Below are 15,143 nucleotides of genomic sequence, written 5' to 3'. Positions count from 1 at the left end.
TTCAATGAGTTCACCCCTCAATCTTCAGAATTCCAGTGAATACAGGTCCAGAGCCATCAAACGCTCTTCATACAACAAGCTATTCAATCCTGGAATCATTTTTGTAAACCTCCTTTGAACCCTCTCCAGTATCAGCACATCCTTTCTAAGACAGGGGTCCCAAACCTGCTCACATTACTCAAAGAGAAGCCTCCCCAGTGCTTTAAGAAGTTTCAACATTATATCCTTCCTTTTATATTCTAGTCCTCTCAAAGTAAATTATAACATTGCATTTGCTTTTCTCACCACAGACTCAACCTGCAAATTAACCTTTAGAGAATCCTGCACAAGGATTCCCAAGTCCCTTTGCGTCTCAGATTTTTGTGTTTTCTCTCCATTTAGAAAATAGTCAACCCTTTCACTTCTTCTACTAAAGTGCAAGACCATACACTTCCCAACACTGTTTTCATCTGCAATATCTTTGCTCATTCTCCTAATCTGCCTAATCCTTCTATAGCCTCTCTACTTTTTCAAAACTACCTGCCCCTCCACCTATCTTCATATCATCTGCAAACTTTGCAAGAAAGCCATCAATTCTGTCATCCAAATTATTTGCACATAATGTAAAAATAATCGGTCCCAACACAGACCCCTGTGGAGCACCACTAGTCATCGACAGACAGCCAGAAAAGGTTCCCTTTATTCCCACTCGTTGCCTCCTGCTAATCACCCACTGCTTTATCCATGCCAGAATCTTTCCTGTAATACCATGGGCTCGTAGCTTGTTAATCAGCCTCGTGTGTGGCACCTTGTTAAAGACCTTCTGAACATCCGAGTACACATCCACTGATTCTCCTTTGTCTTTTCTGCTTGTTATTTCTTCAAAGAATTCCAACAGAATTGTCAGGCAAGATTTTCCCTTCAGGAAACCATGCTGACGACGGCCTATTCTATTATGTGCCACCAAGTACCCTGAGACCTCATCCTTAATAATAATAAATTCCAATACCTTAGTGTGAGCTGAGGGAGAGGTTGATAAGGAATTGGGTTGTTTCTTCGGGGAGCGGCAGAGGCTGAGGGAAGACCTGACAGAAATGTAAGAAAGGCGTTGATGGCGTAGACACCCAGCGTCTTTCTTCCCACTGTCAAAATGTCATCGACTTGAGGACATGCATTCTGTATGAGAGGGTAATTTCAAAGGAGATGTACAGGGAAAGATATTTTATGGAGAGAGGTGGGTGTTGGAGTGGGCTGCCAGGGGTGGTGGGACCAAACACAATAGAGGGGTTTAAGAGACCGATTCGCGCGTGTGCAGGAAATGGTGAGATATGGATCACATGCAGTTACAATGAATAACTTGCATACTGTCCATACAGATCAGATCAATACACAGTGCAGTGAGATGGAGCAAGGTAAGGCAATAGCAGAATGCAGAATAAAGTGTAACAGTTACAGAGAAAGTATTGTCTACCTGCACGGAAAAGTGCAAGATCATAACAAGGTAGATTGTGAGGTCAAGAGTCCATTTTATCATACTAGGGAACATTTCATAGTCGTACAACAGTGGGGTAGAAGCTGTCCTTGATCCTGGTGGTACATGCTTTTAAGCTTCTGTATCTTCTGCCCAATGGGAGAGGGGAGAAGAATGTCTGAGGTGGGTGGTGTCTATGATTATGCCGGTTGCTTTACTGAGGCAGGGAGAAGTGCAGACAGAGTCTATGGAGGGGAGACTGGTTTCTGTGATGTGCTGAGCTGTGTCCACATCTCTTCAGTTTCTTGTGGTCACAGGCAGAGCAGTAGTTGTACTCCCAGACAGGAGTCTTTCTATAGTGCATCGATAAAAATTGGGAGAGGGTTGATGTGGAAATGCTGGTTCTTTAACCTCCTCTCTTTCTACTTGACCTTCCTTTCCCCACGCAGTGACATTGTAGCCCCCAGCTCCACCTTCTGCAAAGTGTACACCTTGACGCCTTACCTGGCCAATAACCGAGAGAAGCGTGGCCTTGCGCTGGACGGCAAGCTCAAGCACGAGGACACCAACTTGGCCTCCAGCACCTTGTAAGCACCTCACGGTTTGTTCACTGGCCTACAGCACATTAACAGGGCAGCACCGTGGTCCCGGGGACGATCCCAGTCTCCAGCGCTGTGTTACACAGATAACTAGGTGATGAGGTAGAACCACTGCCTCAAAAACGCCAGGGTCACGGTCTCAATTCTGGCCTCCAGTGCTCTCTGTGTGGAGTTTCCACGTCTTCACTGTCACTGCACAGGTTTTCCCCCCAGGTGTTCTGGTTTCCTCCCACATCCCAATGACCTATGGGTCAGTGATTTAATTAGCCACTAAAACATACACAGATAGTTATTAACGTATGTAGGGGAATCTGGAGATTGGGAATGTGTTGGGAATAAACAGGATTAAGGTAGGATTAGTGTCAGTGTGGAATCACAGTGAGCTGCTGCCCTCCCCTCTTGCTGTGACAGGCGCGATCTCTCTCCCCCTCAACAGTGAGAGAAAGGGCCTGTTGAGATACCAAAGTATCGGGATGGACGATAGTTTTTGAAGGACTGCAGATCCTAATCTCTGGGGGCTTGCGTGGTGGTGGGGGGTGGGGGGGATTGCTGATTATTTTGCTGCAACAAGTGGGGGAGGGGGAGAAGGGCTGCTGCGTTTGCTGCTTTTTGTGTGTGGGATGGGGAGGAGGGCTTTGAGGTTCTAACGTTTTTCTGTCGTTCATTCTTTCGGGTTTGTTTCTCTCTGATTCATGGATGCCTGTGAAGAGTAAGAATTTCAGGTTGTATACTGTATACAGACTCTGAGTTCATTGTCATCTGAACAAGTCCACGTATGCAGAGGTGCAATGAAAGATCTGCTTGCAGCAGCATCGCAGGCAGAGAGCATCAGATAAGCAGCGATTGCAAACAAAATATAAATTAAACATAAATTATGCACAAGAAAACAGAGCTCAAACTAGAAGTGCTAATTGGTCATAGTTTTGCTGTACTGGGGTAGTGATTACAGTTGTGCTGGTTGGTTCAGGAACCGAATGGTGACGACTATAAGACCATAAGATATAGGAGCAGAATTAGGCCATTCGGCCCATCGATTCTGCTCCGCCATTTATTCCTGGGCTGAACCAATTCTTCCAGTCATCCCCACTCCCATCTTCTCCCCATACCCTTTGATGCCCTGGCTAATCAAGAACCTATCTCTCTCTGCCTTAAATGACTTGGCCTCCACAGCTGCTCGTGGCAACAAATTCCACAGATTTACCACCCTCTGACTAAAGTAATTTCTCCGCACCCCTAATCTAAATGGACGTCCTTCAATCCTGAAGTCGTGCCCTCTTGTCCTAGACTCCCCTAACATGGGAAATAACTTTGCCATATCTAATCTGTTCAGGCTTTCAACATTCGGAATGTTTCTATGAGATTCCCCCTCATTCTCCTGAACTCCAGGGAATACAGCTCAAGAGCTGCCAGACGTTCCTCATACGGTAACCGTCTCATTCCTGGAATTATTCTCGTGAATCTTCCCTGAACCCTCTCCAATGTCAGTATATCCTTTCTAAAATAAGGAGCCCAAAACTGAACACAATACTCCCAAGTGTGGTCTCATGAGTGCCTTATAGAGCCTCAACATCACATCCCTGCTCTTATATTCTACTCCTCTAGAAACAAATCCCAACATTGCATTCGCTGCCTTCACCACTGACTCAACCTGGAGGTGAATCTTTAGGGTATCCTGCACAAGGACTCCCAAGTCCCTTTGCATCTCTGCATTTTGAATTCTCTCCCCATCTAAATAATAGTCTGCCCGTTTATTTCTTCCATCAAAGTGCATGACCATATACTTTTCAACATTGTATTTCATTTGCCACTTCTTTGCCCATTCCTCAACACTACCCACTCCTCCACCTATCTTTGTATCATCGGAAAATTTAGCCACAAATCCATTAACCCCATAGTCCAAATCATTGACATACATCGTAAAAAGCAGCAGTCCCAACACCAACCCTGTGGAACTCCACTGGTAACTGGCAGCCAGCCAGAATAGGATGCCTTTATTCCCACTCTCTGTTTTCTGCTGATCAGCCAATGCTTCACCCATGCTAATAATTTCGCTGTAATTCCATGAGGGTTCTTATCTTGCTAAGCAGCCTCGTGTGTGGCACCTTATCAAAGGCCTTCTGAAAATCCAAGTACACCACGTCTACTGCATCTCCTTTGTCTACCCTGCTTGAAATTTCCTCAAAAATTTGAAGTAGGTTAGTCTGGCAAGATTTTCCTTTCAGGAAACCGTGCTAGCTTTGGCCTATCTTGTCATGTGCCTCCAGGTATTCCGTAATTTCATCCGTAACAATCGATTCCAACAACTTCGCAGCCACTGATGTCAGTCTAACAAGTCTATAGTTTCTTTTCTGCTGCCTCCCACCCTTCTTAAATAGTGGAGCAACATTTGTAATTTTCCAGTCATCTGGTTCAATGCCAGAATCCATTGATTCTTGAAAGATCATTGTTAATGCTCTGCAATCTCTCCAGTTACTTCCTTCAGAACCCGAGTGTGCATTCAATCAGGTCCAGGAGATTTATCCTCCCTCAGACCATTAAGCTTCCTGAGCACCTCCTGAGTCGTAATTTTCACTACACAAACTTCACTTCCCTGACACTCCTGAAAGTCCAGTATACTGAAGATGTCTTCCACTGTGAAGACTGATGCAAAATACGCATTCAGTTCCTCTGCCATCTCTGTGTCTCTCATTACAATATCTCCAGCGTCATTTTCTGTTGGTCCTATATCTATCCTCAACTCTCTTTTTCCTTTTATATACTTAAAAAAGCTTTTAGTATCTTCTTTGATATCAGTCACCAGCTTCCTCTCATAATTCATCCTTTCCTTCTGAATGACCTTCTCAGTTTGCTTCTGTAAGTTTTTAAAAGCTTCCCAATCCTCTATCTTCCCACTAGCTCTGGCTTCCTTGTGTGCCCTCTGTTTTGCTTTTACTTTGGCTCTGACTTCACTTGTCAGCCACGGTAGTGTCCTTCTTCCATTTGAAAATTTCTTATTTGGAGTATATCTGTCTTACACTTCCCTCATTTTTCGCAGAAACTCCAGCCATTGCTGCTCTGCTGTCCTTCCTGCTAGTGTCCCTTTCCAATCAACCTTGGCCAGTTCCCCTCTCGTGCCATTGTAATTTCCTTTATTCCACTGAAATATCGACACATTGGAATTTAGTTTCTCCTTCTCAAATTTCAAAGTGAACTCGATCATATTGTGATCACTGTTCCCTAAGGGTTCCTTAACCCTAAGCTCCCTTATCACCTCCAGTTCATTGCACAACACCCAATCTAGCACAGCTGAACCCCTAGTGGGCTCAACAACAAGCTCTTCCTAAAAACCATCTCTTAGACATTTTACAAATTCTCTCTCTTGAGGTCCAGCACTGGCCTGGTTTTCCCAATCCACTTTCATGTTAAAATCCCCAGCGATTATCATGACATTGCCCTTCTGACACGCCTTTTCTATCTCCTGCTGTAATTTGTAATCCACATCCCGGCTACTGTCTGGAGGCCTGTATACAACTGCCCTTAGGGTCCTTATACCCTTGCTATTTCTTAACTCAACCCATAGAGACTCTACACCATCCTATCCTATGTCAGCTCTTTCCAATGATTTAATGTTATGTCTTATACACAGGGCCACATCACCCCCTCTGCCTGCTAACCTATCTTTACAATACACGGTATATCCTTGGACATACAGCCCCCAATGGCAGCCTTTAGCCAAATTTCATGATCATCCATTTTATTTCTTAAGCTGCATGCTTTCAAATACAATACTTTCAGTCCAGCTTTTTGTTTTAACCGCGTGTGTTGCTCTGGATTTCCAGCATTTGCAGAGTGTCTTGTATTTAGGATGTGGATAAGGTGTGGAGAAGAGGGATTAGATTAATTAAGAGTAATTGGTTTAATTAGTTTGGAACATCATGGGATGAAGGGCCTGTACTGTTCTATGTTCTATGTATGTTCTGTTTGACAAACAGTTGGCTTCCCGTGGTGGGGAGACACTATTAAAAAGGAAATCTTTCTCTTTCTCTTCCAGGCTTAGAGATGGAGCCAATAAGGAGATCCTGGGCATCATCGTATCCTATAAGGTCAAGGTGAAGCTGGTGGTTTCGCGGGGAGGGTGAGTTTGAATGTTTCGCTCCGTGGTTATGAGGTTGGATTGGTTGAATGGGAGGTAGGAGCAGTGGACGTGGGCAGAAATTGGAGTGCCCAGGGTAATCTCATGCAGTCAATTGATTTCCAAATTAGACTTAGAATACAAGGACGACCCTTTAGAACAGAGATGAGGAGGAACTTGTTTAGGCATAGGGTGGTGAATCTGTGGGATTCATTGCCTCAGACAGTTGTTGAGACCAAGTCATTGAGTATATTTAAAGCAGACAGAGGTAGATAGATTCTTGATTAGTCAGGGCATCAGAGGTTATGAGGAGAAGGCAGGAGAATGGGCTTGAGGGATAATAAATCAGCCATGATGGAATGGTGGAGCAGTTTCTATGTCATGTGGTCTCATGGTCATATGGCAGTGCGCAGTCGCAGACCCACTGTCCCCTTGGCTGGGTGGGTTGGTTATCAGAAAGCCAATGATCACCTGATCCTGAGAAGAATTTGTTGAGCAGCTTCCCTCCAGGTGAGGTAGTACGAGACCCTACCCCATGGAGTGGTTCCCTCCCCTTCCCCGCCCGGGGGCTGGAGACTTGGTTAGAGGTTCATGGTTGTGATTTCAGGGAGAGGAGGTCATGTTGGGGGAATCCGGGAGGGTGGGATCTGCTCCATTTCTACCAGCTGGGTGTTGGATGATGATTGGGTCTGTCCCTGTTACACAGTGACCTCCGGAAACCCTTCCCCCCACTGGGCAATGGTTCCAGAGGATCCTTGTCCTATCACTGAAAACAAGACCTAGAGGTTCCCCTGTCCCATCAATGGACAGAGACTCAGAAGTTCCCTGTCCTCATCACTGAGTAGTCCTGGAGGTCCCCTGTCCCATCACTGAATCATCCCAGAAGGTCCCCTCCCATCCATGAATCGTCCCAGAGATTCCCCTTCCGTATGTGGGAGTGGGACAGTCCACTTCAGGGGTGCATATAAACAGCTACCTTTTAATCAGGACAGTGATTAAGATTTCAAAGGCAGAGTTTCGCTGTAGTTTCTCTGAGTTGAGGGGTGACCAATCAGCAAGAGGCAGTGCGTAAAAAGAGTTACTGTTCAGTCAAGTCCGCGTTCAATGTTTGAAAAGCAGAGCTTCGAGCCAGTTTTTTCCAGGTTGGACAATCAATGTCAGGGGGTGCGTAAAAACAGCTAACTTTTAATCAGGACAGCGACAGAGATTCTAAAGGCAGAGTTTTGTGGCAGTTTCTCTGAGTTGAGGAGCGACCAATCAGCAAGAGGGATTCATTGGAAAGGGCCAATGAGAACAATTCAAATGCAAGTGGAGCGGCCATTCACTTGGAGTGTGCCAGTGTTTAGAGTGGCCTTGGCTCATCAGGCTTCAGTGAGGTAAATTGCCCTATAGATTACTCTCTTTCTTTTCGTTTTTGTTCATTCCTCATCTGTTAGGGTATAGTAGTTTAGTGAGAACAGCTCCAGGGACAGTGTCTTGGACTGTGTGTGGGATGTGGGAAGTCAGGGGACCTCCAGTCTCCCGGATAAACACATCTGCACCAGGTGCACCGAGCTACAGCTCCTGGGAGAACGTGTTAAAGAACTGGAGCTGCAGCTCGATGACCTTTGACTCATGCAGGTTGCTGCAGGGAAGTAGTCACCCCGAGGTTGCGGGAGGCAGGTAACTGTGTGACTGTCAGGAGGAGGAGGAGGGGAAATGCACCTGTGGCCATTCCCCTCAATCATAAATATACAACTTTAGATTCTGTTGGGGGGGTTGGGGGCAGGCCACAGTGACCAGGTTTCTGGAACTGAGTCTGGCACTGGGGCTCAGAAGCACAGAGATGTGAAGTGTTGATAGGAGATGAGGAGTGAGAAGAACAGAGATGAGGTTCTGTGGGTGCAGTAGAGACACCTGGATGGTATGTTGCCTCCCTGGTGCCAGGATTAAGGATGTCTCGGATCGGGTCGACAGATTCTCAAGGGCAAGATTGAGCAGCCAAAAGTCTTGGTACATATCGGCGCCAATGACAAGTAAACAAGGTGAGGAGGTTCTGAAGAGAGATTTTAGGGAGCTAGGAAGAAAGCTGAGAAACAGGACCTCCATGGTAGTAATCTCTGGATTGCTGTCTGTGCCACGTGCCTGTGAGGGTAAGAACAGCATGATTTGACAGGTGAATGTGTGGCTGAGGAACTGGTACAGGAGGCAGAGGTTCAGATTTATGGAGCATTGGGATCTCTTCTGGGGAAGTTATGACCCGTACAAAAGCAATGGGTTATACCTGACCCGAGGGTTCCAATATCCTTGCAGGCAGGTTGGCTTGAGTTGTTTGGGCGGGATTCAACTAATTTGACGGGGATGGGAACTGAAGCGATAGTGCTGAAGATGAGGTAGTTGGTTTACAAACAGAGGCAATGTGTAGTGAGACTCCTAGCAAGGAGAGGCTGACGATGGGGGAAAATTACAGTCAACAGGATGAGTTGCAACATAAAAGGTGGACACAAGTGAGAAGGGTGAATACGGGACTGAAGGTGATATATTTGAATGTGCCCAGTGTACGGAATAAAGTAGATGAACCTGTAGCACAGTTTCATCCCAAAGAGGAAGAATTTTTCTAAAGACAAGATGACACAGCCGTGGCTAACAAGAAAAGTCAAAGCCAAAATAAAAGCCACAGAGAGGGCATATAATAGAGCAAAAATTAGTGGGGAGTTGGAGGATTGGAAAACTTTTAAAAATCAACTAAAAAAGTAAAGAGGGTAAAGATGGAATATGAAAATAAGCTAGCCACTAATATTAAAGAGGATACCAAAAGTTTCTTCGGAGACATAAAGTGTAAAAGAGAGGTGAGAGAGTTTATCAGATTGCTGGAAAATGCTGCTGGAGAGGTAGTAATGGAGGACAAGGAAATGGTGGATGAACTGAGTAAGTATTTTGCATCGGTATTCAATTTGGAAGACACAAGCTGAAAGGTGTAAGTTCAGGTGTCAGGGGTCATAAAGTGTGTGAAGTTACCATTACTAGAGAGAAGGTTCTTGGGAAACTGACAGGTCTGAAGGTAGATAAGTCACCTGGACCAGATGGTGTCCACTTCACAGTTCTGAAAGAGCTCCAGGTATTAGTAATGATCTTTCTAGAATCACTAGATTCTGAAATGGTTCTGGAAGACTGAAAAATTGAAAATGTCGCTTCACTCTTCAAGAAGGGAGAGAGCAAATAAAGGAAACTATACACCAGTTAGTCTTACCACAGTGATTGGGAAAATTTTGGAGTCCATTGCTAAGGATTTGGTTTCAGGGTACTTGGAGGCACATGATAAAATAGGCCATAGTCAGTATGATTTCCTCAAAGGAAAATCTTGCCAGACAAGTCTGTTGGAATTTTTTGAAGAAATAACAAGCAGGACAGACAAAGGAGAATTGGTTGATGTTGTGTACTTGGATTTTCAGAAGGCTTTTGACAAGGTGCCACACATGAGGCTGCTTAGCAAGCTACAAGCCCATGGTATTACATGAAAGATTCTAGCATGGATAAAGCAGTGGCTGATTGGCAGGAGGCAGTGAGTGGGAATAAAGTGAGCCTTTCCTTTATGTCAATAACATGGATGATGGAATTGATGGCTTTGTTGCAAGTTTTGCAGACAATATGAAGACAGGTGGAGGGGCAGGTAGTTTTGAGGAAGTAGAGAGGCTACAGAAGGGCTTAGACAGATTAGGAGAATGGACAAAGATGTGGCAGATGGAATACAGTGTCGGGAAGTGTATAGTCATGCATCTCGGTAGAACAAGTGAAAGGGATAACTTTTCCAAATAGAGAGAAAATACAAAAAAAACTGAAGTGCAAAGGGACTTGGGAGTCTTTGTGCAGGATTCCCTAAAGGTTCATTTTGCAGTTTGAGTCTGTGGTGAGGAAGGCAAATGCAATGTTAGCTTTCATTTCAAGAGGACTAGAATATAAAAGCAAGGATGTAATGTTGAGACTTTATAAAGCTCTGGTGAAGCCTCACTTGGAGTATTGTGAGCAGTTTTTGCTCCCTTATCATAGAAAGAATGTGCTGAAACTGAAGAGGGTTCAAAGGAGGCTCACAAAACTGATTCCAGGATTAAATGGCTTGTCATATGAAGTGTTTGGTGTCTCTAGGCCTGTATTCACTGGAATTCAGTAGAATGAAGATGACCTCACTGAAGCCTATCAAATGGTGAAAGGCCTTGATAGAGTGGATGTGGAGAGGAAGTTTCTGATGGTGGGAGAGTCTAAGACCAAGGACACAACTTCAGAATAAAGGGGCACCCTTTTAGAATGGAGATGAGGAGGAATTTCTTTTGCCATAGAGTCGCAAATCTGTGAAATTCTTTCCCACATGCAGCTGTGGAGGTCAGGTCTTTATGTATATTTAAGGCAAAGGTTGATAAATTATTGACTGGTCAGGGAATGAGGGGATATGGAGAGAAGGCAGGAGATTGGGAGCTGAGAGGAAAACTGGATCAGCCTTGATGAAATGGTGGCAGACTCAATGGGCCAAATGGCCTAATTCTTCTCCAATATTTTATGGTCTTATGAATCATCCCAAAGCTTCCCCTGCTTTCACCACTGAATCCTCCCAGAGGTCCCCCCGGTTCTCATCATGGACCAAGGCTTAGAGGTCCCACTCCCATCACTGAATCATCCTACAGGTCCCTGTTCCATCACTGATTTGCCTTAAAGGTTCTCTGTTCCTATCAGTGAATCATTCTAGAGGGCCCCTTCCCATCACTGAATCATCTTGGAGGTTCCCTATCTCATCATTGGATCTTCCCAGAGGACCCCCATCCCAACACTGATCAAAGACTCAGAGGTTCCCCTGCTCCCATCACTGAACCATCCCAGAGGGCCCCGTCCCTTCACTGATTTGCCCTAGAGGTCCCCCTCCCCTCACTGAACCATCCCAGAGGTCCCCGCCCCATCACTGAACCATTCCAGAGGGCCCTGTCCCATCACTATATCTTCCCAGAGGACCCCCATCCCATCACTGATCAAAGACTCAGGAGTCCCCTATCCAATTACTGAATCTTCCCAGATGTACCCCTGTCCCACCACTGGACACTGATACAGGGACTCCTCTGTACCATCAGTAGACAATGTCCCAGAAAACCATGTCCTCCCTGTTGTCCCAGAAGATTTCATGTCCTGTTTAATTTTTATAGTCCTCAGCCTTATCAAATCCCATTGGCCCATAAGACCATAAAACATAGGAACAGAATTAGGCCATTCGGCCCATTGAGTTTGCTCCAACTCCATAATGGTTGGTTCATTTACCCTCTCAAACCTATTCTCCTGCCTTCTCTCCATAACCTTTGATGACCTGACTAATCAAGAATCTATCAACCTCCACTTTAAATATACCCAATAACTTGGTCTCCACAGCCACCTGTGGCAATGAATTCTACAGATTTACTACCCTCTGGCTAAAGAAACGTCTAAATGAACGTCTCTCTATTCTGAGTCTGTACCTTCTGGTCCTAGACTCCTGCACTGTAGGAAACATCCTCTCCACATCCACTCTATCTGTGTCCTCTGGTCCTAGACTCCGGCACTGTAGGAAACATCCTCTCCACATCCACTCTATCTGTGTCCTCTGGTCCTAGACTCCGGCACTGTAGGAAACATCCTCTCCACATCCACTCTATCTGTGTCCTCTGGTCCTAGACTCCGGCACTATAGGAAACATCCTCTCCACATCCACTCTATCTGTGTCCTCTGGTCCTAGACTCCGGCACTATAGGAAACATCCTCTCCACATCCACTCTATCTGTGTCCTCTGGTCCTAGACTCCGGCACTGTAGGAAACATCCTCTCCACATCCACTCTATCTGTGTCCTCTGGTCCTAGACTCCCCCACCATAGGAAACATCCTCTCCACATCCACTCTATCTGTGTCCTCTGGTCCGAGACTCTCCCACTATAGGAAACATCCTCTCCACATCCACTCCATCTGGGCCTTTCAATATTTGATAGGTTTCCGTGACATCCCCCCTCATTCTTCTAAACTTCAGCGAGTGCAGGCCCAGAGCCATCAAACACTCCTCATTTGTTAACTCTTTCATTGGGGGAATCATTCTTGTTCACCCCTTCCCTGTACTTTCTCCCTGCACAGCTCATCCTTCTTAGATAATGGCCCAAAACGGCACACAATACTCCCAGTACGGCCTAACCAATTTCGTATTGGATCTGTTGGTTACATGCCTCCATGGTTTTGGGTGTGGAGAGGTCTACCTTTGAGTGTTCTGGGCCATGCATTATCCAGAGAGCTGGGGGCCGGGTGTGTCACTGGTTGATGTTCAGCGATGAGTGTGGTCTTCGTGGAGGCAGTGGTGGAGCCGTGTTCTTGCATTTCATGTCAATATTAACCCTGGTGGTGACTTGTTGATCGAATTTCTCTCTCTCTCTCTCCCCCTCACTCTTTGTTTTCTGATGTCAGCATCTTGGGAGACCTTGCCACAAGGTAAACGGCAAAGCTTTCGGCCGCCGCGGCTAAACGACATGAGACATTTCACCCCATTATGCATGTTCCATCCTCTCTGGCAATGCATGCAATGCGACGTAGAGAAACCATGGCTGCAGATGAATGCTGTCATCTCCTTAACAGAGGGTGTGGTCCACCATGATTGGTGTGCGGTCCATCTCACCCACAGACTTAAACCCATCCCCGAGACACTGCCCACAGTGGCTCTCCCTTCAGTCCTCTCCAGCAGAACCACCACATGGAAGCACTCCAAAAAAAAATATTCTTTTCTCTTCAAAATGTCACTTCTTTCCTGGAATGGAGGCCAGCATTTATTGTCCCTCCCTAACTGGCCATCGAGAAGATGGAGATGAACCTCTGCAGTCCTTCCAGTGAAAGCCCCCCCCACCCCCCCACGGTGCTGTTGAGGACGAGTACCAGGATTTAGACCCAGTGAGGGGACGGTGATACATTTCCAAGTCGGGACGGTGTGTGACTGGGAGGGGAACCTGCAGGTGGTGGTGTTCCATCGTCCCTCCGGGTGGGAGGAGTGGTGGGTTTGGGAGTAGCCCGGGTGCATTTTGTAGATGGCGCGCACTGCAGCCGCTCTGGGTTACCCGCAGAATGCTGAGGAGCTCAACGGGTCAGCACCGGGCCGAGATCCTTCATCAGGGCTGGAAAGGAAGGGGAGGAATAACGGAATGCGAAGAAGAGAAAATCTACTGATGCTGGAAATCCGAGGAACGCACACAAAATGCCGGAGGAACTAGGCAGCATCTATGGAAAGGAATAGACAGTTCGAGCCAAGATCCTTCATAAGTTCCTCTGGCATTTTGTGTGTGTTGCTCTGGATTTCCAACATCTGCAGAATCTCTTGTGTTAATGGGTGGTGAATCTGTGGTATTAATTCCCACAGCGGGCAGTAGAGGCCAAGTCATTGGGTGCATTTATGTCAGAGATGGATAGGTTCTTGATGGGTAAGGGGGTTAAGTGTTACAGGGAGAAGGTGGGAGAAAGGGTTTGAAAATATCCACCATGATTAAGTGGCAGAGCGGACTCGATCAGAGAGAAGTACAGCAGGGATGAGAGACTCTTAGGCATGAAAAAAGGAGGAAGTTGGGCTATGTAGGGGGGAAGAGTGATGCCTATCAATTACTATCAAGTACATGGTTTACCACAAAGGGTCAGATTGATGATGGAATAGGTTGAAAGGTCAGCACAGTATTGTGGGCCGAAGGGCCTTTTCTGTTCTATATTCTGTGAATAGGCCACCAGACCTCTTGTGCCTCCCCAGCTTGTTTGATATGATCATTTCCCTCCCTATCTTCTCACTGACTCTCTCATTCCTCCCGTCAGCCATCAGATTTCATGAATGCATGAACACTATCTCATTATTCCATTTAATGCATCTGTTTTGTAACTTGGTGAGTTTATGCCTTTGCAATGTATTGCTGCCGCAAAACAACAAATTTAATATATAGGATAGTGATAATAAACCTGGTTCTGATATCCCTGTGCGCGGTTGTCCGCCTGCTCTCTTCTCCCACTCTCACTCCCTCTGTGTCTCTCTTTATATCTCTCTCACTCTCTTCTCCCACTCTGACTCGTTAGTCTCTCTGTTTCTGCCTTCTTCCTGTGTGTGCATGGGTTTCCTCCGGGTGCTCAGGTTTCCTCCCACAGTCCAAAGGCATACTGGTAGGTAGGTTGATTGGTCATTGTAAATTGTCCAGTGATTAGGCTGGGGTTAAATCGGTGGGTTGCTGGGTGGTGCAGCTCGCTGGGCCAGAAAAGCCTGTTCTGTGCTGTGTATCTAAATAAATAAATTAATCTTTCCTACCTATGTCCCTGTTTTAGTGTCACTGTAGTTGTACCCATTCCTACCACGGTCTCTAACAGCTCATCACCCTCTATGGGAAAAATGTCACCCCTCATCTCCATTTTAAATCTTTCCCCTCTCACCATAAACCCAAATCTTCTAGGTCTGGGCTCCCATACATTGGGAAAAACACTGGCCATTCACCTTATCAATATCCCTCTCTACAGGGTCACCCCTCAGTCTCCTACACTCGAGGGAAGACAGTCCCAATTTATCCAGGTTCATCACATCCTTCCTGTTGTTTGGCCAACCAGAACTACACTCAGTACTCCAATGCAACCTCACCAGTAATTCGCACAATGTAATCCTCTGTCTTTGTTTTTAAGATTTCCTTTCTTTTCCTCTCTCATTTTCTCCATTTTCTGTATCTCTGTCTTTCTCCCCATCTCTGTCTGTCTCTCTTTTGCTCTCGGTATCTCTGTCTGTCTCTGTCTCTGTCTTTCTCTCTCTCTCTCTCTCTCTCTCTCTCTGAGTCTGTCTCTGTGTGTCTCTCACTCTCTCTGTGTCTGTGTCAGTCTCTGTCTCTATCTCTCTCCCTCTCTCTCTCTCCCTCGGTCGATTTCTATCTCTTATCCCTCTGTGTCTCTCTCTTCATGAGTTAGATAGAGCTCTTATAGATAGCGGGGTCAAGGGATATGGGGAGA

The 15,143-nt window shown here is 46.0% G+C and overlaps 1 protein-coding gene across 3 annotated transcripts in view; it reads left to right on the top strand.

The window, feature by feature from the left end:
- Positions 1 to 15,143, top strand: part of LOC140727085 (beta-arrestin-1) — a 141,752-nt gene that overhangs the window by 111,422 nt on the left and 15,187 nt on the right. For 2 of the 3 annotated variants that reach the window (XM_073044327.1, XM_073044329.1), the window contains 3 exons: positions 1,900 to 2,037; positions 6,080 to 6,163; positions 12,600 to 12,623. In XM_073044327.1, coding sequence (XP_072900428.1) covers positions 1,900 to 2,037; positions 6,080 to 6,163; positions 12,600 to 12,623 — 246 coding nt within the window. The remainder of the gene's footprint in view (positions 1 to 1,899; positions 2,038 to 6,079; positions 6,164 to 12,599; positions 12,624 to 15,143) is intronic. The other variant, XM_073044328.1, reaches the window with a different exon arrangement.

Source organism: Hemitrygon akajei, chromosome 4, assembly GCF_048418815.1.
Source record: "Hemitrygon akajei chromosome 4, sHemAka1.3, whole genome shotgun sequence".
Lineage (NCBI taxonomy): Eukaryota > Metazoa > Chordata > Chondrichthyes > Myliobatiformes > Dasyatidae > Hemitrygon > Hemitrygon akajei.
This window is presented reverse-complemented; position numbering and strand designations above follow the sequence as displayed.